The sequence below is a fragment of the Musca autumnalis genome, unplaced genomic scaffold (genome assembly GCF_047663935.1).
Source record: "Musca autumnalis isolate F117 unplaced genomic scaffold, ASM4766393v1 scaffold_3, whole genome shotgun sequence".
NCBI classification, from domain to species: Eukaryota; Metazoa; Arthropoda; class Insecta; order Diptera; family Muscidae; genus Musca; species Musca autumnalis.
In genome coordinates this window covers 146,863,812-146,889,880 of record NW_027411866.1, presented here as the reverse complement: position 1 = coordinate 146,889,880, position 26,069 = coordinate 146,863,812, and the positions used below count along the sequence as shown (strand labels likewise).

General features: G+C 37.7%; 1 protein-coding gene across 1 annotated transcript; it reads right to left on the bottom strand.

Moving 5' to 3' along the window:
- Nucleotides 1-15,742: 15,742 nt before the first annotated feature.
- On the bottom strand, nt 15,743-16,415 carry LOC141398329 (uncharacterized). Its single transcript, XM_073975614.1, has 2 exons — nt 16,252-16,415; nt 15,743-16,185 (listed from the first exon to the last, which is right to left on the bottom strand). Exons 1-2 carry the CDS (start codon nt 16,283-16,285, stop codon nt 15,743-15,745), a joined length of 477 nt encoding a protein of 158 aa, XP_073831715.1. The 5' UTR covers nt 16,286-16,415.
- Nucleotides 16,416-26,069: the final 9,654 nt, after the last annotated feature.

Below are 26,069 nucleotides of genomic sequence, written 5' to 3'. Positions count from 1 at the left end.
GTAAAAAATTATAGGAATACTTCCTTCATTTTGCTTAAATCTCCCAACAAAATAGACGGATTTTGCTTTATTGACATTCATATTAAAGCTTTCCCATTAGGGAAGCTAATTGGGTTGATGAGGATATATGTCAATGCTTCTGAAATGGAAATAGAGGTCAAATAACCCATTTTTATTTATATGCATTTTAAAATACATCTAAATCGCGTAATTATCAAAATCATTTTCTCCGCATGTGATTTTCATGTACAGCAAGACCATATCTGATAATTTGTATATATTTTTCGAAATTTAATTTGGAGGCTAAGATGTAGCATGAGCTGCATCTTAGCATTAAAATGCCTATAAAATATCGCTAATTTGCGCAAAGTGCATACAATTTTTGTCCGCATCCGATTTCAATGTCCACCATGAAAATCTACATCGATATATATCTATTTCAAGGCGATCAATTAAGAACCGTGGATGTAGCATCACACACTATTTTTTGGGATAAAATGAATGTAGCTCCCTTATCAGTGAAGTTTTCAAATCTCTGTTTCCGCTAAAACGAAGATGCTGTATTAGTTGTATCATTGCAGTGGAAACGAACCGCAGAAAACGCGATAAAAACGCGATATTTCCAAAAACAATTTTAGGTGATTTTTCTACTTTGGATTTTCTTGTAACTCGCGTTTAAGTGGATGGATTTTCACGGGGAATGATTTATTAGATCCGGAACGTAAAAAACTAAAATGTGCAATCAAGTACGAGGAAATCGAATGACAATTGTAAAAATTAGGCCCGAAAAATATGATTTTTAGAAAAATGTTCGCACAAAATTTCAGTATTTGGATGTAGCTTTCTATGAAGCTGTGTAGCCTACATTCACGACACATATATCAAACAACTCAGAATCGCAAGTACTACAATCCTATATATGATTTTTTGAAAAACCTGTTTGCGGAATGAAATTAGAAGAAAATTTCAAAAAACACTGTAAATTTGGCTTCAAAATGTCAGCATCATTTAATGGTAGAAGCAGTTCAAATTTTGAAAAGTAATACATTAGTGAGATGAAAATCGAGAGAAGTGTGGCTTACTCACAAATCGAGAGAAAACAAAAAAATACATGGTGGCTTCAACCCATTTTTACCCATTTTTTAACATAAATATAGCCACAGCTTCCACACAATATTATACAAATTAAATATTTTTGGATAAAATGAAATGTTGTTGGACGTGGCAAAAAATATTGGTCTTAAAAGATAATAGACCAATATTTTTTGCCACGTCCAACAACATTTCATTTTATCCAAAAATATTTAATTTGTATAATGTAGAACCACAAGTCGCGAATTCTAAAAGGGTAAACCTTGGCTTCAGCTATGTTAAATTTTCAAAAATATTGGTGATATACACTTTCATACGGGCAAAATGTGCCTCATAGAAATAATGGTTTTAGACCCCAAGTATGTTTGGACGAAATGTGTTTCAGACAATTTGGAGTTGATTTAGCCATGTCCGTCCGTCTGTCTGGCCGACTGGTGCGCACGATAACTCTCGAACGGTGCAACCGATTCGTTTCAAAATTTGGCTTTCGTAATATTTAGCCCAAACTTAGTTTAAGTTCGAAGATGGGTTATATCGGTCCACTCCTTCCGGTACCTCCCCCTCAAAAGTTCGAACATGTTTGGAAAATTTGTGCGCACGATAACTCTTAAAGGAAGTAACCGATTTGGTCCATACTTTGCACATCGTGAAATTTCTACCAGACTTAAATGAGGTTCCTATATGGACTCAATCGGTCCACTCCTTCGGGTACCTCCCCCACAAAAGCTCAAAAATGTTCGGAAAAATTGTACGCACGATAATTCTTGATGGGAGTGACCGACTTGGTCCATACTTTACTCATCCTAATGTATCGGTCCACTCCTTCGGGTACCACCCACACAAAATTTTGGATAAATTCACTTTAAGACCTGCTCTCGAATCACTTTGATTTTTGTTGATGCAAGTTGCATTCGCTGCTTCAATTACGACAGTAAAAGTTTTTTCAGGGGCAAGTCCATACTTCTTGAGAAAACAGCCCGAAAGTTGTAAAAAAACCCTATGGCACCATATGTAGTGGCTGGAGAGCTCGAACCAAATATTTTTCGAATATTAAATGAAATTCGAAAGTGGTGCTTATAGGTCCACTCCTTCCGGTACCTTCCCTACTAAAGTTCGAAAATATTCGCTAAAATGGTACGCCCGATTTCTCATAGACGTAGCAACCGATTTGGTCCAAACTTTGGATCTCTAAATATTGTCGAAACTTAGTTTATGTTCAAATTTGGGCCCTATCTGAACAAAAATGTTCAACATTTTTGCGTTGTAATGGGTCTGTTCGAGCATCCTTTGGCCATTTTTACCGAAGGGATTCCTAGTGTCCCTGTTTACAGTGATATTATGTTTTTCGTAGGCTAGTGTGATAAAAAAGCCTTATCTATCGTTATCCCCGCAAATTTCTGAGCTTTAATCCTATCCATACTTTTGTCGGTTCATACGCCCAAAATTTTGAAAACCCCCCTAAGTACATATGTTTTTTTTGGGAAAAAAGTATTTCAATCCACACAGGCTGAGGGTATATCTCTGTCGGCAAAGCCGACTGATACTTTTTATACTTGTTAATTGTTATTGTTACATATGTTCCAAGCGAAACTACATCTGTAAATGTCCCAATACCAATTGTCATGTTGTAAAAATAATAATAATTGTTAAAATCTAGTTCGTTTCAACGACCTAGTTCACTATCTAGTTCAATGGACTCCTGTCGTTTATATTAAAACATTATGTATAAATGATATCATACATTCGTTCATACGTGCATTCCAGGGACGTACGCAGGATTTCATTTCGGGGGGGCACAACTTGACCAAAAATCATGAAAAATTCAAATGTTGTCTAGCGTTACGTAAAGCTATTTTAAGGGATTATGGCCACTTATAAGCATGAGAAAAGCCATTTTCATGAATTTTTTATAAAAAATCTATTAAACCTTAAGTTACCTTCTATTTATACCCTATACCACAATGTGGAAAAGGGTATTATAAGTTTGTTTTGGTAAAAATTAATGTAACACCGCGAAATATTCGTCGGAGACCCCCAATGTGGTATACCATTTTTCATATCTCGACGAGATAAAGCGATTTTCAGATGTGTGTCCGTCCGTCAGTCCGTCCGTCCGTCCGTCTGTCCATTATAAATTGTAAACACGCTCCAGGCCGCAATTATGGACCGATCGTCACGAAATTTTGTATGGAGGTCGGGTTCAGATCAGAATAGATCCCTATTCTTATTGGTGATGATCGTGAAATATTTAGCGGGTGAAATGGACCAAAAACATAATATTTATCCAATTTTGTAGCGGCTCTGTAGGTCTCAATAATAGTCCGATAAACGCGTAATTTTAAATAAGAGTATATCACAAAGGAGAAGCTTGCAATTTGAGATGGCGATCGGATAATATTTAGAGGGTTAAATGGACCAAAACTTTTGTGTGAAAATTGTGAAAAACTTTAATATACAGCTTATAACTTAATTCCTGGAAGTGACATTCCGGACAAGTCAGATATACTTGAAAGTGGAACGCTTGACCTTTCAATTGATGCCAATTATGTTGGTGTGCATGATCAGATAACAGAGTTACAGCCTAATATATTCCGTTATTTGTTTGTAGTGTAATAATAAACTCGCTAGATGTCGCAATTATACATCAATAGTCCCGAAATTTTGCACCGGGTAAGAGTATAGGTCGAAAAAGATGCCTACAATTTTGAATGATGATCTGATATTTTTTAGCGGGTGAAATGGACCATTACTTTTGTATGAAAAATATAAAAATTTTATTTTTGGTCGATATTTTAAATATTTAATTCCTTGAGGACATATATATTTCGCAAAGTAGCCTACATATGGAAATAACTACTGACCTTTCCTCTGATGCAAAATGGCAATAAAGTGTTTGCTAGATAACGGGCCTATTGCCTAATATATATTGGGTTCTGTGTAGAGAACTACATTTTTATACCATGCTACATATTGTCTCTCCAATAGTTTATGTAACATCACGAAATATTCGTCCTAGACTTCTTATTTGGTATGCCAAAATTCATATCTCGACGAGATAAAGCGATTTAGCGGTGTGTGTCCGTCCATTAAAAATTGTAAACAAGCTTAAGGCAATTTGAACTTCAATAACAAATTTTTTAAGGAGATTGTGTTCGGGCCAGCATAGAAATGATTAGTTTTTGGTGATGATCGTGAAATGTTCAGGGGATGAAATGGACCAAAAACAAAATTTTAACCAATTTTGTATCGGCTCTGCAGGTCAAAATAATAACCCGCAAAATTTTAAATTAAATTTTAGTTTGTGTGAACTAAATTTTCCTTTCCTGCTACAAAAATGTCTTTGTCATGCTAGATAACTTTTTGGTTTTGGTCATAAGTATTATACATTACATCTCTGATATTTGATAATTAAATTTTCACAATCATTGAAAAGAAGTTCCGTGGAGAGCGATTGTCCAGGGATAGTGGTATAGGGTATCCCATGGTCGGCTCCGTCCGACTATAGACTTTTCTTACTTGTTTTGTTGTGTTTTTTTTTTGAAATCTTACATTCAAATGCCCGCTTATAAAGCACTGTTTTTACTAAAGCAGTTTGCGGTACCCACTGTAGTTTGAAAAAGAATAAACCGATCAGCATATATTTTTGTGGGATCATTGCGTACCTAATAATCTTGTCCATTATCGAAAAGGAATTAAAAAAATCAATTTTTAAAAATTTTGAACAGTTAAAATCAAAATTTCGATTTTAACAAAAACAAAACACAGTACAAAATTGGTATTTTTTCTGACTCCGTCAGCAGTTTTTTTTAAGACTCTCTCGGTTAAGCACATGATTTATGTTACAATAGTCCCACAAAAACATATAAAGTGCCACTTCGAGGAAAAGACGTTTTTAGTTTCTATGCTACATACAAAACACAATAAATGTTTCCCTTCGAAAGCTCATATCTCGGTAAATTTTTGTCCGATGGACTGGAAATTTTGGCACATATTCTATTATATATTTTATATGAAATAATGGTACAAAGTATATAAATTCAATAGAAAGAATTCATAATATTTAGTCCCAATTTACATTAGGCGAGTTTACTTGCGGCAAGTCTCAGTTTGTAGGAGAGACACGTAAGGGGTATGGAAGTGGAAAAAAATTGCTCGTACCGGCAATTTTCAGGCAATTCCTTTTATATTTTTCGCTTTGGACATTATTTTCATTGTTTTGAAAACAAAACTTGCAGAAACAGAATTGCCTGTATAAACGCAAGAGGCAAGTTTAAAAGAGAACGAGAAAAAATGCCGCAAGAAAAATCGTTTAATGTAAATTGGGACTAAGGATACAATATTTACAGAGTAGGATATTTAGAATTGAAAATAGACAATATCGGGCCACGTTCGGTAATGTCGCCATATAAAATTTATTGAAGTATATTGAAATTTTTAATCATACAGGTCCACGTTATGGTTTATCGCAGAATTTTACAACAACAAAGAATTGCCGTTGTCTTTGCAATATCAAGATTTTCACTATTTCGATGATCGGCTGTCGTTGTCGTTGATATGTTTCCAAATGAAAACATTAAGAAAAATGTAACAGTTTTGGAGATATGGTGCGAAATGTATACAAATTATGGAATTTTAGATATATTATAAAATGTATTTTTTTTTCATTTCTCCAAATATTTTATTTTGGCCCTTATCTACTAATTTGCTGCAAAGGTCAGAAGAAGATTTGCATTGGTTTCAGAGATATGTTTAGATGGGGCCATAAAATCCAAGCTGTATCTGACTCAACAAAACGGAACTAGGGCTTTTGTACTTTGGGTCTGTACTTTCAAAAAATCCTCACTTCAAATTATTTGCACAACATTCATTACCTTAAAAATGTTGCATAGTGTTATTTACCGAAAGAGATAGATTCTGATACCAGGATTATTTTTACTTTTAATATTATGTTACAAAAGAAGCGTTATAATTTGTTTTCTTAATTGTACGGTTAGAAGTTTTTGGACTCGATGACAAACACTTTGGTGGACTTAGTTCTATATAGTTTTGACAAATAACAATCGATCCTTATTGAACCCCACATAATTATTCACTAATAATTATTTGAGAGGCACTCCTCTCGATAGTTACCGCGCCCATAAGCTTTTTAGTTGGCCACCGTAGTATTTAGAGCTTTGTCAGGAAGCATAAACTTGTCCACGAAAAGTAGGATATCGCTGTAAACAAGACTACAAAATGTGCAAAGAATCATCGAACAGTCTTTAAACTGCAGTTATATTAGACTTGTATAAGAGACCTGAAGATGTTGTCCAAACATATTCTCTTGGACCTTGATGTACTTTTGGAAGTAATCTTGCGAACCATATTAGGTTCGATTTTAGACCGAATCGGTTAGTCCCTTCGACCATTTTAGTGAACATTTTTGAACTTTTATGGCGGAGGTACCGATATGACTTAAATTTAATTTGGACAAAACATTACGAGATCCATAACATGGACCGAGAGTTATCATGAGTTCCAACCTGCCAGACAAACAGAGATACAGACGGACGGACGGTGGTAAGTACTTCCATCTTGGCTGAAACGAATATCGTCCAAACATATGTGAAGTCATAAATCATTATTTTGATGAAATCTATACAATCCTAGTGTATATAATCTCGTAATCTAAAGTCTGAGGTTACAATTATACTTCGGTAATGATAAGTAAAAATCAAGTGACGCGCAAAAATTCATTTGTCTTAATTATTTTTTCATACTGTTTAGCAGCAAATTTGTCTAAAACAGAATAACAAAATTTTGGCGATGGCAGTAAAAAAAATTTCTAATTGGCTTTCATATGTAGTCCACGAAGGACTGACCCTTCATACATTTTATTCAATAGATTTTTTTATATATTTCCATTTCCATAATACTGAACTCGTTATTTTTGTTATAACCGGATGAGTTTTAAGCCTCGAGAGCTCTATACAGTTCGAATAAATAATAGACATGGGGTATATTCATTAAGGAATTAGCTTTTGATAGTGGTACGATATGACATGAAGAAGTAATTCAGATTTTATTGGAAGTTTCTCTCAAAAACAGCTTACAAACAAAAATTTTTAAAATATTTTCTCACAAAACTTCTTAATGATGTACATTTTCTGTTCAGAAACTTAAGAAAATATAAGTTTTAATTTGAAATCTTCAAATATACAAAAATTTTTATGAGAAAAAAATATAATAACTAGTTACAGTAGCTTAAAAAATTTTGTTCGACCAAACCTGCGTACGTCCCTGGTGCATTCGATACCTTTTCGGGGGCTCCATCTGACATGATAAAAGCGCACCTGATGTTTGGAACCTGAGCATCCTATGTGCCCTCCACATAGGAAACAGCCTTCGATAGCTCTTTACGTTCAATGGTATTCCTAGCCATGTCAAAAGCCACAATATACACCAATAGCCACATGTTACTTATATAAACATTCTGGGTCGATCTGTAAAAGAACTAAATGATACCTTTAAGAAGGTCGAAATAAAATACAACTTATCAGCGTGTTGCCTCCAGTTTTGCAAAGCTCGGTTGGTAAGCCATCCCTCCTGCTGCCTATCATTAGCCGGTTTATTGCTGACTTTACCTCATCGTGGCTTTACCTCATCTGTGGTATCTTCGTCGTCTTCTCTACTATTGGATACCAACAGTTTGGGAAAAAGCTCTTTCTATATCCTGAGCACACTATCTGTATCAGTTACCAAATTACCTTGCTGGTCTGTACAGGAGGGTATACCTGTACCAAAGCCATCAGTTTGATGTTTAACTCTTTGGTAGAACTGTCGGACTTCATTCTGGATCCTGCACATATCGATTTTTTCACACTCTCTCCTTTTCTCCCGATACCTCTCTCTTGCGCTACGCGTTGCTACTTATTGTAGCCCTATATGCCTCATTATACCCTCAGCATTTCTGCTAACGAGGGTATATACACTTTCATACGGGCAAAATGTGCCTCATTGAAATAATGGTTTTAGACCCCAAGTATGTTTGGACCAGGGTTTTGGAGTCGAGGTATTTTTGGCTCGACTCCGACTCCAGACGAGTTTTTTTCACGACTCCGGCTCCGACTCTGTGTCGACTCCGAGAGTGAATTCCTATACCACTAAAAATTAATAAAATGTGCACAATTGTTTAACTTTTTCCTATATATTGGCCTATATGGGCTAATGTGTTAGTTTTTCCTTACATATTCATCAGAAGGGGCATTCGTTCGAATATATTCGAACATATCAATTTGTTTCTGTTCTCTGTTTTCCTTCATCTGAAAGAGAAAAATATTACCAAGTTTTGAGGCCGTCTACGAAACACTTTTTTATTAAAGCATTTTGCGGTGCCAACTCTAGCTCTAGCTCGACTTTCTATTTTTTTCTGAAATTTATAACTAGGGATCACCCCTTAAACTAAAATTCAGCGCTCACATTTTGAACTTTGGTGTGGAGTGGATAATTTTATTGAAATATTTAAGATATATTGTGTACACCACCCAAAACGTAGGCAGATGGATGTTTTCTGGAACTGAAAAATTTGCACACGATGGGATTTCGTGCATGAAAATATTCTACGAAAATGTTGCTAAGAAAATTTTATGTAGGGTCGGCCCACTAGGACAAGAAATCGATATTGTCATGTTTTCATTGTCCTTTATCACTTTTACCCGATCCTTTCTCATGAAAACTCTATGATTATGTATTTCATTGAATTTCGTATATGCTATTGATTGTACAGAAAACTCGGATACACCTGAACTATGTCTGTTCCTGGCGGACAGATCTGGTTATTTTAATGTCTACAGCTAAAGCCCTCATTGAGTAATAATGAATCCTAGAAGAAAGATTCGCCGTTTGTCAGACTTCTGTGTTATGGCGGGATGAATCTGTCGTTGACAAACAACGAATTTATGATGCCCTAATTCAGGAGCGTTACCATCCGAATTCCATATATGGTTAACAGATTATGCGAAATTGACCGAAATCCATAAACATACGGTTTTTTGTTTTACTTTTTGAGTTCAAGAACAAAAAGGACATGGAAGGAACTGAGCTAGAAGGACAGCATATACGACATGAAACAATATCTCCAAACAGAGATATAAAGCTATTTTCTCAATGATTGACGGGGGTCAATCAAAAAATTCATTATATCATAAATCAGAAATTTCAGCTATGGGATCCTTTGGGGTTTTCAATTTGTGCTTTCATTCCGAAAAGGAATTTTTCCACCCCCAAATCTTGACTTCCATTTTGTGTCACAGGGTATTCAGTAAGATTTTCTATAGAGACCACAATGTCTTTAATAGAAGACAAGGATGATTTATCATAAAAAAAACAAGATGAGAATACAAATAAACCTTTGTGAGAAGACCTGTAAGTCTTCTGACGAAAGAGGTTAAAGGTCCAATGTAACGAATCAATTGGATCAACAAAATAGGGATGAATAGACTACACTTCAGAGGATAGTAAATATCCTATGAATTGTCCTTTAACTTAGTATAATATATTATTTGCATATATATTTTCTTATACCTTTCTTTTAAAATAAATAATGATTTTTAAAAAATTCTTGTTCCAAAGTTAATGTTATATTTCTATAACGTGGAAAAAATTTTGCCCGGAGTCGGAGTCGAGTTATTTTTTTCGACTCAGACTCCGACTCCAGTAAAATTGCTCGACTCCGACTGGTAGACTCCGAAACCCAGGTTTGGACGAAATGTGTTTCAGACAATTTGGAGTCGATTTAGCCATGTTTAGCCATGAACCGATCTGCCGACTCGGTCCAAAATTTGGCCTTGGTAATATTTTGTCCAAACTTAGTTTAAGTTCGAAGATAAACCATATCAGTCCACTCCTTCAGGTACCTCCCCCCAAAAATTCAAAAATGTTCGGAAAAATTGTGCGTATGATAACTCTTGATGGTAGCGACCGATTTGGTCCATACTCTGGAATCACTTTGATTTTTGTTGAAGCAACCTTCATTGGCTGTCTCAATTACGACGGTAAAAGTTTTTTCAGGGGCAAGTCCATACTTCTTGAGAAAACAGTCCGAACGGTGTAAAAACCCTCTATGGCACCACATAGTGGCTGGAGAGCACGACAACTCTCGAACCAAATACTGAGTTGATCCACACTTTTCATATCGTAATATTTCTTCCTTTCTTAGGGTCACGTAGGGGATGGAAGATACCAAGGAACGGTCCTGACCGGTTTTAACATGGCAAAGCCCAGGATTTATCTTGGTCCCTCTTTCATCTCAAGTGGACACTGACCTCCCCGTGGTGTCACCTGGGGAACTGCCTTTAACACCCGTTAAAGGTAGTGAGCTAACATGTGCCGCGCGTTCACCCATAAGAACGTTAAAAACTTGGGTTTGGGCGTAGGGTTAGTAACCCTCCCCTAGAAAAAAAAAACAGCCTACTATGAAAAAACGAAAGAAAAGAAAAACAAACCCCTCTAAAGTTGACGAACCCCGCAAACGTTTTAAGGACCATGATCTGCGAATCTGCACCTGGAATGTTCGCACTCTTTATAGAGAAGGTGCAGTCTTCGCATTGGCAGACGTACTTGGAAAGTACAAAGCCGATATTACTGCCATACAGGAAATACGATGGACTGGGAAAGATGTCACAACAACACCTAAAGGTGACGCACTGTATTATAGCTGCCATGACACAAAGCATGAGTTTGGTTGCGGTTTTGTAGTTGGTCGGAGGTTAAAACATCTGGTCTCCAGCTTCACCCCAGTGAATGAAAGACTTGCTACAATTCGATTTAAAGCAAAATTCTTCAACATCAGCTTTATCTGCGCTCATGCCCCAACCGAAGACAAGGACGAACAGACCAAAGATATATTCTACGAGAGCTTAGAAGAAACATGTGACCGTTGTCCTGCCCATGACATTAAAATTGTTCTAGGCGATTTTAATGCCAAAATTGGAAAGGAGAATATCTTTGGACAAACAGTTGGGAAATTCAGTCTACATAGTGAAACATCAGACAATGGAATGAGGCTGATAGACTTCGCAGCGGCAAAAAACATGGTAGTTAGCAGTACCAGATTTAAGCATCTCGATATTCATAAGGGCACTTGGCTGTCTCCAGACCAAAGAACAATAAATCAAATTGATCACGTTGTGATAGATGGAAGACATTCATCGAGCGTGTTGGATGTACGATCGTTCCGAGGAGCAAACATAGATTCGGACCATTACCTCGTTGCAGCAAAGGTACGTACCCGTCTAAACGTTGCAAATAAAGCACGGACAGACACAACACGAAAGTTGGACATCGCCAAGCTGCAAACACAACAGATAGCCACAGCATATTCCACTCAACTGACCCAATTGCTTAATGATAGCGCTTCTCGTCCCGATAACATATCAGCACAATGGCAAAATATTGCCCACTCCATGCAAACAGCCGCAAAATCAGTACTTGGATACCAGAGACCTCCACCAAAGAATCCGTGGTATGACCAGGAGTGCCGTGCTGCTACCGAAGAAAAAAATGCGGCATATAGGGCTACTTTACAATCAGTAGCAACGCGTAGCGCACGAGAGAGGTATCGGGAGAAAAGGAGAGAGGAGAAACGTCTTTTCCGCAGGAAAAAGAGAGAAATGGAAAAGAGGGAGTGTGAACAAATGGAGATGTACAGGAGACAGAACGAAGTCCGAAAATTCTACCAAAGAGTGAAGCATCAAACTGATGGCTTTGGTACAGGAATATCCTCCTGTAGAGATCAACAAGGTAATTTGGTAACTGATACAGATAGTGTGCTCAGGATATGGAAAGAACATTTTTCCAAACTGTTGGTATCCGATAGCAGTGAAGACGGCGAAGATACCACAGATCCAATCCCAGATGATGGTATTGAATGTATACCGCCCAGCCAAGATGAAGTAAGGACAGCAATAAATCGGCTGAAGAATAATAAGGCGGCAGGAGCAGATGGCCTACCAGCCGAGCTGTTCAAAACCGGAGGCGACACGCTGATAAGGTGTATGCATCAGCTAGTTAGCACCATCTGGCAGGAAGAACGCGTACCCGACGATTGGAACGTGAGCATCCTATGTCCAGTCCACAAGAAGGGTGATAAGACTGTGTGCTCCAATTATAGGGGCATAAGTCTGCTCCCTATTGCATATAAGATAGTATCTGGCATATTGTGTGAGAGACTAAAGCCTATGGTCAATGAAATTATTGGACCCTATCAGTGCGGCTTTAGACCTGGCAAATCCACCATTGACCAGATATTTACCTTGAGACAAATCCTGGAAAAGACCCAAGAAATGCAGATCGACACCTTCCATCTTTTCGTCGATTATAAAGCAGCATTCGACAGCCCTATACGTTCAAAGGTGTTCCAAGCCATGTCTGATTTTGGTATTCCTGCAAAGCTCATTCGACTTTGTAGAATGACATTAACTGAGACGAGATCCTCAGTTAAAATTGGAAAGAACCTCTCCGAAGAGTTTACTACCAAAAGAGGTTTCAGACAAGGAGACGGCCTGTCGTGTGATCTATTTAACATCCTACTGGAAAAGGTCATACGAGACGCGAAGGTCAAAAGAAATGGAACAATATACACGAACAGCCACATGTTACTGGCTTATGCCGACGACATTGACATCATGGGTCGATCGGTAAAGGAAGTAACTGACACCTTTGCAAAAGTCGAAAGAGAATCTGCTAAAGTTGGTCTGGCAGTAAACGGCGTAAAAACCAAGTTGATGGTATCGACGCGTAATATGTCCATAAACACCGCACCATCTGTGAATGTTGGTACCTATAATTTTGAGGTAGTAAAGGACTTCGTCTACCTCGGCACCGCCATAAACACAACAAATAACATCAGTTGTGAAATACGAAGAAGAATAGTGTTGGCTAACAGATGCTACTTTGGGCTGAGTAAGCAGTTTAGGAATAAAGCCACCTCTCGTCAAACAAAAATAACACTGTACAAAACACTGATACTACCCGTGCTAATGTATGGTTCCGAAGCATGGGTACTTGCTCAAGCAGATAAGGCAGTGCTTTGTGTGTTTGAGAGAAAAATTCTACGAAAGATCTATGGGCCAATCTGTGTTGACGGCGAATATCGGCGTCGTATGAACATCGAGCTGTATCAACTATACAATGACATCAATATAGTTGAACGAATCGAGATACAACGATTGCGATGGCTAGGCCATGTTATAAGAATGAGTGATGATGAACCCGCTAAAAAGGCGTATAAATACGGGCCGCATGGAGGTTCTCGCAGATCTGGAAGGCCAAAGCTTCGTTGGAGCGAACAAGTGAAACGAGATATCACAAAGCTACACATCCCAGATTGGGAAAATACAGCAGCAAACAGAGAGGATTGGAGATTTTTTCTTAGTTCGGCTTATGGAACAAATGTTCTGTAAAAGGCCAGCTAAGTAAAGTAAGTAAGTAAGTAATATTTCTTCGAATATAAGATGAAATTCGAAGGTGATGCTTGTAGATCCACTTCTTCCGGTACCTCCCCCACAAAAATTCGAAAATATTGGCTAATATAGTACGCGTGATATCTCATAAACAGAGCAACCCGGTTAAGGGTCTGTGCGATGATCCCTTGAAAAGTTTTACCTAGTGGTTCTGTTACAGCGATATCATGTTTTTCGTAGGCAAATACATGCTTCCTGATATAATGGTCCAAAACCTGTGAATTATATGGTGACCGACTGAAACGACAGGTGGTCGCGATATCTTTCGAGGGGAATGACACCCAAAATAAGACCCACTTTCAAAATGGAATATGTCGGTCCATTCTTTTCCATACCTTCCCCGCAAAACTTTTTTAAATTCTATCCAAATCCAAACCCATGTCGGTTCATACGCAAATAATTTTTAAAACCCTTTTTTGGGGAAAAAGGTGTTTCAATTCACAAAGGCTGAGGGTATATCTCTGTCGGCAAAGCCGACTGATCCTTTTTTTACTTGTTTTTCTGTTCGGTAGCAGCACGGCACTCCTGGCAATACCATGGATTCCTTGTTGGAGGTCTCTGGCATCCAAGTATGGATTTTGCGACTGTTTGCATGGAGTGGGCAATAGTTTGCCATTGTGCTGATATGTTATCGAGACGATTAGTTCTTTGATAAAGCAATTGGGCCGGTTGAGTGGTATATGCTGTGGCTATCTGTTGTGATTGCAGCTTACCGATGTCTAACTTTCGTTTTGTGCCTGTTCCAACTTTATTCGCTACGTTTAACCGGGTACGTACCTTTGCTGCAACAAGGTAGGGTTCCGAGTCTATGTTTGCTGCTCGGGACATCCAACACGCACTATGAATGTCTCCCATCTATCACAACGTGATCAATTTGATTTCTTGTTTTCTGATCTGGAGACAGCCAGGTGCCTTTATGAATGTCGATATGCTAAATCTGGTGCTGTTAACCACCATGTTTTTGCCGCTGCGAAGTCTATTAGCCTCATTCCACTGTCAGATGTTTCACTGCCGAGACTGAATTTCCCGACTGTTGGGCCAAAGATATTCTACTTTCCAATTTTGGTACTAAAATCGCCTAGAATAATTTTAACGTCATGGAAAGGACAACAGTCTTATATTTCTTCTAAGCGCTCGTAGAATTTACCTTTGGTCTGTTCGTCCTAGTCTTCGGTTGGAGCATGAGCGAGAATAAAGCTAATGTTGAAGAAGTTTGCTTTTATCCGTATTGTAGCAAGTCTTTCATTCACTGGGGTGAAGCTGGAGATCATATGTTTTAACCTCCGACCAACTGCAAATCCGCAACAAACTCAGGACAGTGCGTCATCTTTAAGTGTTGCTTTCCCAATCCATCGTATTTCCTGTATGGCAGTAACGTCGGCATTGTTCTTTTCAGGTACATTTGCCAATGCGTAAACTTCACGTTTTCTATAAAGAGTGCGAACATTCCAGGTGCAGATTCCCAGATCATGACCCTTACAACGTTTGCGGGGTTCGTCAACTTTAGAGGAGTTTGTTTTTCTTTTCTTTCGTTTTTTCTTAGTAGGCTGTTTTTTCTAGGGGAGGGTTACTAACTCGACGCCCAAACCCAAGTTTTTGACGTTGGTATTGGTGAACGCGCGGCACATGTTATCTCACTACCTTTAACGGGTGTTAAAGGCAGCTCCCCAGGTGATACCACGGTCAGTGTCCACTTGAGATGGAAGAGGGACCAAGATAAATCATGGATTTTACCATGTTAAAGTCGGTCAGGACCGTTCCTTGGAATATTTCATTTCCTACGTCACACGGTCGAATGTGACTAATACCAAATTACATTACGGTGGTCAGTCAAATGGTACTAATACATTCAAGATACCATAAAACGTCGACGCGTCACAAGTTTAGGGGTTATACCAAAACGTGGACCTATAAAGGTCATTTTCAATACCATAAGTTGTACGAATCTACTATAGAATTGATTTCCACTGACAGACATGGCTATAAAGATATATAATTTCATGCTGATCCAGAATATATATGCTTTGGACTTACAAACGGAATGACAAACTTAATGTACCCCCATTGGGGGGCATAATAATATCAAAATAATACTTCATGAATTATATCCTTGACGTTTTTTTACATATTTTATTTTAAAAATTTATATCTTAACAAGTTGTGTGAACTTGACGCCAACCACCAATAACACCCGTAAAAAGTCTATCCATTAATGTTGCCTGCTTAGGCATTAGGATTTTCTTTTCACAACTTTCGATGTCACGATAAATGTGTGCCATCCTATTGCTGTTTTCGATATAACATTTGGCCTGTTCGTCCATATCTTCAATATTTTCACAATCTTCAATGTCGAGTTTTTGTTTGCACGCCTCTGAAGCTTCAGCATTGGCGCCATTGATAAGTGTCTCAAATTCTTCATCGAGGGTTTTCATCATGAGATCCTTAAATTTGACCAAATAATGATGTTTGGCATTAAACCAACATTCGCGTTTTTGGCTAACAATGTTCGCCTTTTCGACCAATAAATCCCCAATGGATTCATCGCTTACATCTGCTAAAGCCAAGGTTGCATTTAAAAAAAGTACGATTAGGGCTGTGAAGTAGAGAAATACTTTTTGTGTTAAACTTATTTATCTGATCTTCTGAACTTAACACTTACCACCGCTAATAGCTACAAATTTCAAGGATAACATTTTCAATGGAAGCAGAGGGAATGTGTTTGTTATTTTTTAAAAGTGTCAAAAGTATATTTTGACATGTTCTTTTATAGACAGGCGTGCAACTCTTGCATTTGTTGATAAGAGGGTTCGCTTAAAACAATTGCATTTTCTTATTTATTGTTTGAAATTTTAAATAAATATGTTTTTGTTTAAATTAGATGAATTTATTCCAGTTTTATAAAAACAAAAAAAAAAAAAAAAAAAACAAATATTTACTCCTTCTCCATAAGTTTGGAAAGTCAAAATTTTATTTTTTAAATCAATTGTATTATGCTTTCTGTTCTTCTTAACTGGTACACGTGCCTAAATATAGAAATACAATAGGCAAGGCTGAATTTTAAGACAAGAAGCAAGAGGCTTATAGGTACCCATAATGCTCTATAGAGTATTTAAAGGACGTTTATAGGGAATGAAGTTGTACAAATTCAAAAAAACACGACTTTACTTTGAAGACTGAAAAATAAGTTAGCCTTAACACAAGAAAATTTACCAAGAGTTTCGCATTTTTTTCTTTTTTTGGAAAGCGTCTATAGAAGCACACTTTCTTTCAGAAAGGGTCTATAGAAGTACCCTTTTTTCAAAAATGTTCTATAGAAGCACTCGTTCCTTCAGAATGGGTCTATAAAAGCACCCTTTACTTCCGAAAGGGTATACAGAAGCACCCTTTCTTTTAGAAAGGGTATATAGAAGCAGCCTTTATTTCAGAAAGGATCTATAAAAGCAGCCTTTCTTTTAGAAAGGGTCTATAGAAGCACACTTTCCTTCAGAAAGGGTCTATAGAAGCACCCTTTTTCCAGAATGGTTCTATAGAAGCACTCGTTCCTTCAGAATGGGTCTATAGAAGCACCCTTTCTTTCAGAAAGTGTCTATAGAAGAACCCTTTCTTTCAGGAAGGGTCTATAGAAGCACCCTTTTTCCAGAAAGGGTCTATAGAAGCACTCGTTCCTTCAGAATGCGTCTATTCAAGCAGCCTTTCTTTTAGAAAGGGTCTATAGAAGCAGTCTTTCTTTCAGGAAGGGTCTATAGAAGCACCCTTTTTCCAGAATGGTTCTATAGAAGCACTCGTTCCTACAGAATGGGTCTATAGAAGCACCCTTTCTTTCAGAAAGTGTCTATAGAAGAACCCTTTCTTTCAGGAAGGGTCTAAAGAAGCACCCTTTTTCCAGAAAGATTCTATAGAAGCACTCGTTCCTTCAGAATGCGTCTATTCAAGCAGCCTTTCTTTTAGAAAGGGTCTCTAGAAGCACTCTTTCTTTCAGAAAAGGTCTATAGAAGCACCCTTTCTTTCAGAAAGGATCTATGGATGTACCCTTTTCTGCAGAGAGGGTCAATGGAAGCACACTTTCTTTCAGAAAGGATCTATGAATGTACCCTTTTCTGCAGAAAGGGTCAATGAAAGCACCTTTTTTCAGAATGGATCTATTGATGCACCCTTTCTTTCAGAAAGTGTCTAAAGAAGAACCCTTTCTTTCAGGAAGGGTCTATATAAGCACCCTTTTTCCAGGAAGGTTCTATAGAAGCACTCGTTCCTTCAGAATGGGTCTATAGAAGCACCCTTTCTTTCAGAAAGTGTCTATAGAAGAACCCTTTCTTTCAGGAAGGGTCTATAGAAGAACCCTTTCTTTCAGGAAGGGTCTATATAAGCACCCTTTTTCCAGGAAGGTTCTATAGAAGCACTCGTTCCTTCAGAATGGGTCTATAGAAGCACCCTTTCTTTCAGAAAAGGTTTATAGAAGCACACTTTCTTTCAGAAAAGGTCTATAGGAACACCCTTTCTTTCAGAAAGGATCTACGGATGCACATTTTTCTGCGGAAGGGGCCAATGAAAGCACCCTTTCTTTCAGAATGGATCTATGGATGCACCCTTTCTTTCAGAAAGTGTCTATAGAAGAATCCTTTCTTTCAGGAAGGGTCTGTAGAAGCACCCTTTTTCCTGAAAGGTTCTATAGAAGAATCCTTTCTTTCAGGAAGGGTTTGTAGAAGCACCCTTTTTCCTGAAAGGTTCTATAGAAGCACTCGTTCCTTCAGAATGGGTCTGTAGAAGCACCCTTTCCTTCAGAAAGGGTATACAGAAGCACACTTTTTTCAAAAAGTATCTATAGAAGCACCCTTTCTTCCAGAAGGGGTCTATAGAAACACATTTTCTTTCAACTATAGAAGTACCCTTTCTTTCAGAAATGTTCTACAGAAGCACTTTTTCTTTCAGAAAGGGTCTACAGAGGCACCCTTTCTTTAAGAAAGGGTCAGTAGAAGCAGCCTTTTTTCAGAAAGCGTCTATAGAAGCACCTTTTTTTTCAAAAATTTTCTATAGAAGCACTCGTTCCTTCAGAATGGGTCTATAGAAGCACCCTTTCTTTCAGAAAAGGTTTATAGAAGCACTCTTTCTTTCAGAAAAGTTCTATAGAAGCACCCTTTCTTTCAGAAAGGATCTATGGATGCACCCTTTTCTGCAGAGATTGTCAATGGAAGCACCCTTTCTTTTAGAAAGGATCTATGAATGTACCCTTTTCTGCAGAAAGGGTCAATGAAAGCACCCTTTTTTCAGAATGGATCTATTGATGCACCCTTTCTTTCAGAAAGTGTCTAAAGAAGAACCCTTTCTTTCAGGAAGGGTCTATAGAAGCACCCTTTTTCCAGAAAGGTTCTATAGAAGCACTCGTTCCTTCAGAATGGGTCTATAGAAGCACCCTTTTTCCAGGAAGGTTCTATAGAAGCACTCGTTCCTTCAGAATGGGTCTATACAAGCAGCCTTTCTTTTAGAAAGGGTCTATAAAAGCACCCTTTCTTTCAAAACGGGTCTATATACACAAGGGTCTATAGAAGCACCCATTCTTTCAGAACGGGTCTATGGAAGCACCCTTTCTTTCGAAACGGGTCTATATACACAAGGGTCTATAGAAGCACCCATTCTTTTAGAAGGGGTCTATAGAAGCACCCTTTCTTTCAGAAAGCGTCTATAGAAGCACCCTTTCTTTCAGAAAGCGTCTATAGAAGCACCCTTTCTTTCAGAAATCGTCTATATAAACACGCTTTCTTTCACAGAGGGTATATAGAAGCATCCTTTCTTTCACAACGGGTCTATATACACAAGGGTCTATAGAAGCACCCTTTCATTCACAACGGGTCTATACACACAAGGGTCTATAGAAGCACCCTTTCTTTCAGAAAGCGTCTATAAAAGCACCCTTTCTTTCAGAAACCGTCTATAAAAGCACCCTTTCTTTCAGAAACCGTCTATAGAAGCACCCTTTCTTTCAGAAATCGTCAATGGAAGCACTCTTTTTTCAGAAAGGGCCTATAGAAAAACCTTTTCTTTCACAGCGGGTCTTTAGAAGCACTCTTTCATTCAGAAGGCGTCTATAGAAATACCCTTTCTTTCAGAAAGCGTCTATAGAAACACCCTTTCTTTCACAACGGGTCTATAGAAGCACCCTTTCCTTCACAACGGTTCTATAGAAGCAACCTTTTATTTCACAACGTGTCTATATAAGGGCCCTTTCTTTCAGAAAGGGTCTATAGAATCACCTTCTCTTTCAGAAAGAGTTTATGGAAGCGTCCTTTTTTCAGAAAGCATCTATAGAAGCAACCTTTCTTTCAGAAAGCGTCTCTTTTTTCAGAAAGGTCCTATGGAAGCACTCTTTTTTCAGAAAGGTCATATAGAAGCACCTGTTCTTTCACAGCGGGTCTTTAGAAGCACCCTTTCATTCAGATAGCGTCTATAGAAGCATCCTTTCTTTCACAACGGGTTTATTTTCTTTCAGAAAGGATCTATAGAAACACCCTTTCTTTCACATCGGGTCTATAGAACCACCCTCTCTTTCAGAAAGCGTCTTTCAGAAAGGTACAATAGAACCACCCTTTCTTTCAGAAAGCGTCTATAGAAACAACCTTTCTTTCAAAAGGGTCAATTGAAGCACCCTTTGCTTCACAACGGGCCTACAGAACCACCCTTTCATTCAAAAAGCGTATATAGAACCACGTTTTCTTTTGGAAAGCGTCTATATAAACACCCTTTCTTTTACAGAAGGTTTATAGAAGCACCATTTCTTTCAGAAAGCGTCTATAGAAGCACCCTTTCTTTCAGAAAGCGTCTATAGAAACACCCTTTCTTTCACAACGGGTCTATAGAAGTACCCTTTCTTTCGGATAGAGTCTATAGAAAACCTTTTCTTTCACAACTTGTCTATATAAGCGCCCTTTCTATAGAACAACCATTTCTTTCACAAAGGGTCTATAGAAGCACCCTTTCTTTGTATAGAAGCACCCTGTTTTTCAGAAAGGGTCTTCGGAAGCACATATAGGAGCAATCGTTCCTTCAGAATGGGTCCATAGCACCCTTTCTTTCAGAACGAATCTATGGAAACACCCTTTCTTGCAGAAAGAGTCTTTAGAAGCATCCTCTCTTTTAGAAAGGGTCTATAGGAGCACCCTTTCTTGCAGAAAGAGTCTATAGAAGCAACCTTTTTTTCAGAAAGCGTCTATAGAAACACCCTTTCTTTCAGAAAGCGTCTATAGAAGCACTCTTTTTTCAGAAAGGTCCTATGGAAGCACTCTTTTTTCAGAAAGGTCCTATAGAAGCACCTTTTCTTTCACAGCGGGTCTTTAGAAGCACCCTTTCATTCAGATAGCGTCTATAGAAGCATCCTTTCTTTCACAACGGGTCTAATTTCTTTCAGAAAGGATTTATAGAAGCATCCTTTCTTTCACAACAGGTCTATTTTCTTTCAGAAAGGATCTATAGAAACACCCTTTATTCACATCGGGTCTATAGAACCACCCTTTCTTTCAGAAAGCGTCTTTCAGAAAGGTTCAATAGAACCACCCTTTCTTTCAGAAAGCGTCTATAGAACCACCCTTTCTTTTGGAAGGCGTCTATATAAACACCCTTTCTTTCAAAAGGGTCAATTGAAGCACCCTTTGCTTCACAACGGGCCTACAGAACCACCCTTTCATTCAAAAAGCGTCTATAGAACCACCCTTTCTTTTGGAAAGCGTCTATAGAAACAACCTTTCTTTCAAAAGGGTCAATTGAAGCACCCTTTGCTTCACAACGGGCCTACAGAACCACCCTTTCATTTAAAAAACGTCTATAGAACCACCCTTTCTTTTGGAAAGCGTCTATATAAACACCCTTTCTTTTACAGAAGGTTTATAGAAGCACCATTTCTTTCAGAAAGCGTCTATAGAAGCACCCTTTCTTTCAGAATGCGTCTATAGAAACACCCTTTCTTTCACAACGGGTCTATAGAAGCACCCTTTCTTTCGGATAGAGTCTATAGAAAACCTTTTCTTTCGCAACTTGTCTACCATTTCTTTCACAAAGGGTCTATAGAAGCACCCTTTCTTTGTATAGAAGCACCCTTTTTTTCAGAAAGGGTCTTTGGAAGCACCTATAGGAGCAATCGTTCCTTCAGAATGGGTCCATAGCACCCTTTCTTTCAGAACCAATCTATGGAAACACCCTTTCTTGCAGAAAGAGTCTATAGAAGCATCCTCTCTTTTAGAAAGGGTCTATAGGAGCACCCTTTCTTTCAAAAAGAGTCTTTAGAAGCACCCTGTCTTTCAAAACGAGTCTATAGAAGCACGCTTTCTGTCAGACAGGGTCTATCTAAAATCGGAAAACGGTTACACAGATTGGCTATCTTCTTCTATCTTCTATATATATAAAAGAGTAAAGTGATGATGGGATCTACAACGCCCAGACGAAACGGCTGAAGCTAGAATTCCCAAATTTTGGGTGAGGATTAGTCTTGGGGCGAAGGTTCTCGATAAGGCTGGGTTTTTGGAAATTCGTCCTACAAGGGTGCGAAAAGCACTAAAATGTACTAAAAATGGTCAAATTTGTGTGGGGGCCGACTAAGAATCAACGCCCAGGCGAAACGGCTGAAGCTAGAATTCCCAAATTTTGGGTGAGGATTAGTCTTGGGGTGAAGATGCTCGATAAGGCGGGTTTTTGGAAATTCGTCCTACAAGGGTGCTAAAAGCACTAAAATGTACTAAAAATGGTCAATTTTGTGTGGGGGGCCGACTAAGAATCAACGCCCAGACGAAACTGCTTAAGCTAGAATTCCCAAATTTTGGGTGAGGATTAGTCTTGGGGCGAAGGTGCTCGAGAAGGCTGGGTTTTTGGAAATTCGTCCTACAAGGGTGCGAAAATCACTAAAATGTACTAAAAATGGTCAAATTTGTGTGGGGGGCCGACTAAGAATCAACGCCCAAACGAAACTGCTTAAGCTAGAATTCCCAAATTTTAGGTGAGTATTAGTCTTGGGGCGAAGGTGCTCGATAAGGCTGGGTTTTTGAAAATTTGTCCTACAAGGGTGCGAAAAGCACTAAAATGTATTAAAAATGGTAACATTTGTGTGGCTGACTGATTAATAATCAACGCTCAGACGAAACGGCTGAAGCTAGAATCTTGAAAATTTAAGTGAGGGTTAGACTTGTGGCGAAGGTGCCCGATAAGGCTGGGTTTTTGGAAATTTGTCCTAGAAGGGCGCGAAAAGTATTAAAATGTACTAACAATGGTGCTTTTTGTATGGCTGACTGATTAATAATCAACGCTCAGACGAAACGGCTGAAGCTAGAATCTTGAAGTTTTGTGTGAAAGATGTACCAAAGGGTTTTTGGAATTTCGACCTAGAAGTGTACGAAAAGTACTAAAAGTTATAAAATTTAGTACCAGTTGTATATTTTGAACGGCTATAGCTAGAATCTTGAAATTTGGTATGGAAATAAAGGATGGGAGGTGGTGTTTATGAAAGGAAATTCGTTCTGATGTGTACGAAAAGTACTAAAGTGTACTAAATTTAGTACAATTTGGATATGAGTGAACGGATAAAGTTGGAAACTTGAATTTTAAAATTAAGACTACTATTGAAGAGTAGGATTGAGATATGAGGGTTATTTTTGGAAATTCGTACTTATGTGTACGAAAAGTACTAAATTTGGTACAATTTGGATTTGGGTGAATGGATAGAGGTGGAATCCTGAAATTTTGAATTATTATTACTGTTAGAGTATAGGATTGAGGTAGTATTGAAAATGTGTACTTATTCGTACGAAAATTACTAAACGGTCGTGAATTTGGTACAATTTGGATTTGGGTGAATGGATATAGGTGGAATCCTGTAATTTGGAATCAAGATTACTGTTGGACTGTAGAATTGAGTTAATCTTGGAAATTCGTACCTATGGGTACGGAAAATACTAAATTTGGTACAATGGTACTAAATTTGGTACAATTTAAATTTAGATAAACGGACAGAGCTGGAATCTTGAAATATTGAATTAAGATTTCTATTGGGCTGTAGGATTGAACAAGTTGTGGAAATTTGTACGAAAGTACTAAATGGTACTCAATTTGGATTTGGGTGAACAGATAGAGCTGAAATCCTGAAAATTTATAATTTAAGTTACTTATGGGGTGTAAGATTGAGGTAGTTTTGGAAATTCATACTTATGGGTACGGAAAGTACTAAATGGTACTAACTTTGGTATACTTTAGATTTGGGTGAACGAATAGAGCTGGAATCCTGAAATTTGGAATTAAGATTACTGTTGGACTGTAGGATTGAGTTAGTCTTGGAAATTCGTACTTATGTGTACGGAAAGTACTAAATTTGGTACAATTGAAATTTACGTGGACCGATAGAGCTGGAATCCTGAAATTTGGAATTATGATTACTTATGGAGTGAAGGATTGAGGTAGTTTCGGATGTTCGTACTTATGGGTACGGAAAGTACTAAATGGTACTACGTTTTGTACATTTTGGATTTGGGTAAACAGATAGAGGTGGAATCCTGAAATTTATAATTAAGATTACTTATGGAGTGTACGATTGAGGTAGTTTTGGAAATTCGTACTTATGGGTATGGAATGTACTAAATGGCACTTAATTTAGTACAATCTATATTTGGGTGAACGGATAGAGCAGGAATCCTGGAATTTCGAGTTAAGGTTATTGTTGGAGTGTAGGGTTAAGGAAGTTTTGGAAATGCGTACTTATGGGCACGGAATGTACTAAGTGGTACTAAATTGGTACAATTTATATTTGGGTGAACGGAGAGAGCTGGAATCCTGAATTTTAGATTACTGTTGGAGTGTAGGACTGAGATAGTTTTGGAAGTTCGTACTTATGGTTACGAAAAGTGATAAATGGTACTTAATTTCGTACAATTTGGTTTTAGGTGGACGGATAGGGTAGTATCCTGAAATTTGGAATTACTGTTGGATATAGTTATTGAAATTCGTACTTTCATACGAAAAGCATTAATGGTATTATGAATAGATATGGAATTCGGAAATTTGGTATTATAGACCCTCTTGAGGTGTAGGGTTGAGATATGGATGTGGTTGTGGATATACTTACAAAATTACAAAATGGCACAGAATTTGGTTCAAACTGTTATTGTGTAAATTAGTAGAGCTGAAATTGTGAAATTCGATATTATGTGTACGTACTTATGTATACAAAAATACTAAATTGCGGTTGGGATTATGTTTTGGATAAAAGGCAGTAGTTTTTTAACGTATATATATTATAGGTACTGAATTTGGTACCAGTTTGGCGTTGAAGGGATAAAGTGGAATTTCAAATTGTTGTTGAGGGATGGTGTTGGTGTTTAGATAAGATTTTTTTTAATGCATACAAATTCTGAAATTAGGCTTAGGGCTGGCTGACTTATTGAGAAATACACAATGGTATTAAATTTGACGTTGGTGTAGCAATGAATCTGGAATAATATAATTAGTGTGTGATAAGTACAAAATTGCAATCAATTTGGTATTGGGCTAAGGAATAGGTATATTATCTATTTGACAGGTTCATTTTTAGAAGTGGTCGTACAATAAATGTACTAGGTGTATTAAGTAATACTAAATATTGAAGCACTGGTATTGGGTGAATCGATAATTGAAATTTGTTTTGAGGATCACTGTTGAGCTTGGATCAGAATGTTTATTAAAATCCACCTTTAAATGTATGAAATGTTTCCACATGTAATACTACTGACATTGGGTGAACCAGTAGAGCTAAAACTGTAACAAGCTAATGGGCTAAGGTTCTGGATTCTAAAAATTGTACTGAATAATGTTCTATTGTTTCTATGTTAACACGAATTCGGTTTCTAAATAATGTAATAATTGTTTCACAAACATCCCAGACGGGACAAGGGAGACTTCTCTCATATCAATGAGTGCACCCCGATTCTTATTAGATCAATGATATGGGACGTACTGATTATCGCCGAGTCCGAACGGCGTGCCTTACGACACCATTTGTAGAGAAGTTTTACATGACTGAAATACTCAGTAAATGTCGCCAACATTACTGAGGGGTATTTTGCAACCGTCGAAAATTTGATGTTGCCTGACCGGGGAATCGATCGGTTTTCTACATTTTGATATCACAAATTCCAAAATTCGGACTGAAATTTAAAATGTAGGTCGCTGTTGAATTGTAGAGGTCTTTTTTTTTTGAGATTCGAACAAAACATGGACGAACAGTACTTGAAAGAAATTAAATATCAATTTAAATAGCTATAAGTACATAAAAATTTTCAGTGTTCACCATATTAAATGTTTATTTGAATATTATTTCTATTCCGCATACGAAGTAGCGGGCATTCTGCTAGTTTTTTATATTCGTACACGCAGAAAAATTTATGTTAGAAATATGTTTGGGTCCAAACAAATATATGTTTGGGACCGGTTGCAAACAAATATATGTTTGGATCCAAACATAATATGTTTGGGTCC

Coding starts and splice junctions, on each gene's coding strand:
- LOC141398329 (XM_073975614.1), bottom strand. CDS start 16,285: ATGTTATCCTTGAAATTTGTAGCTATTAGCGGTG. Junction 16,186..16,251: donor ATTTGTAGCTATTAGCGGTG/GTAAGTGTTAAG, acceptor TCTACTTCACAG/CCCTAATCGTACTTTTTTTA.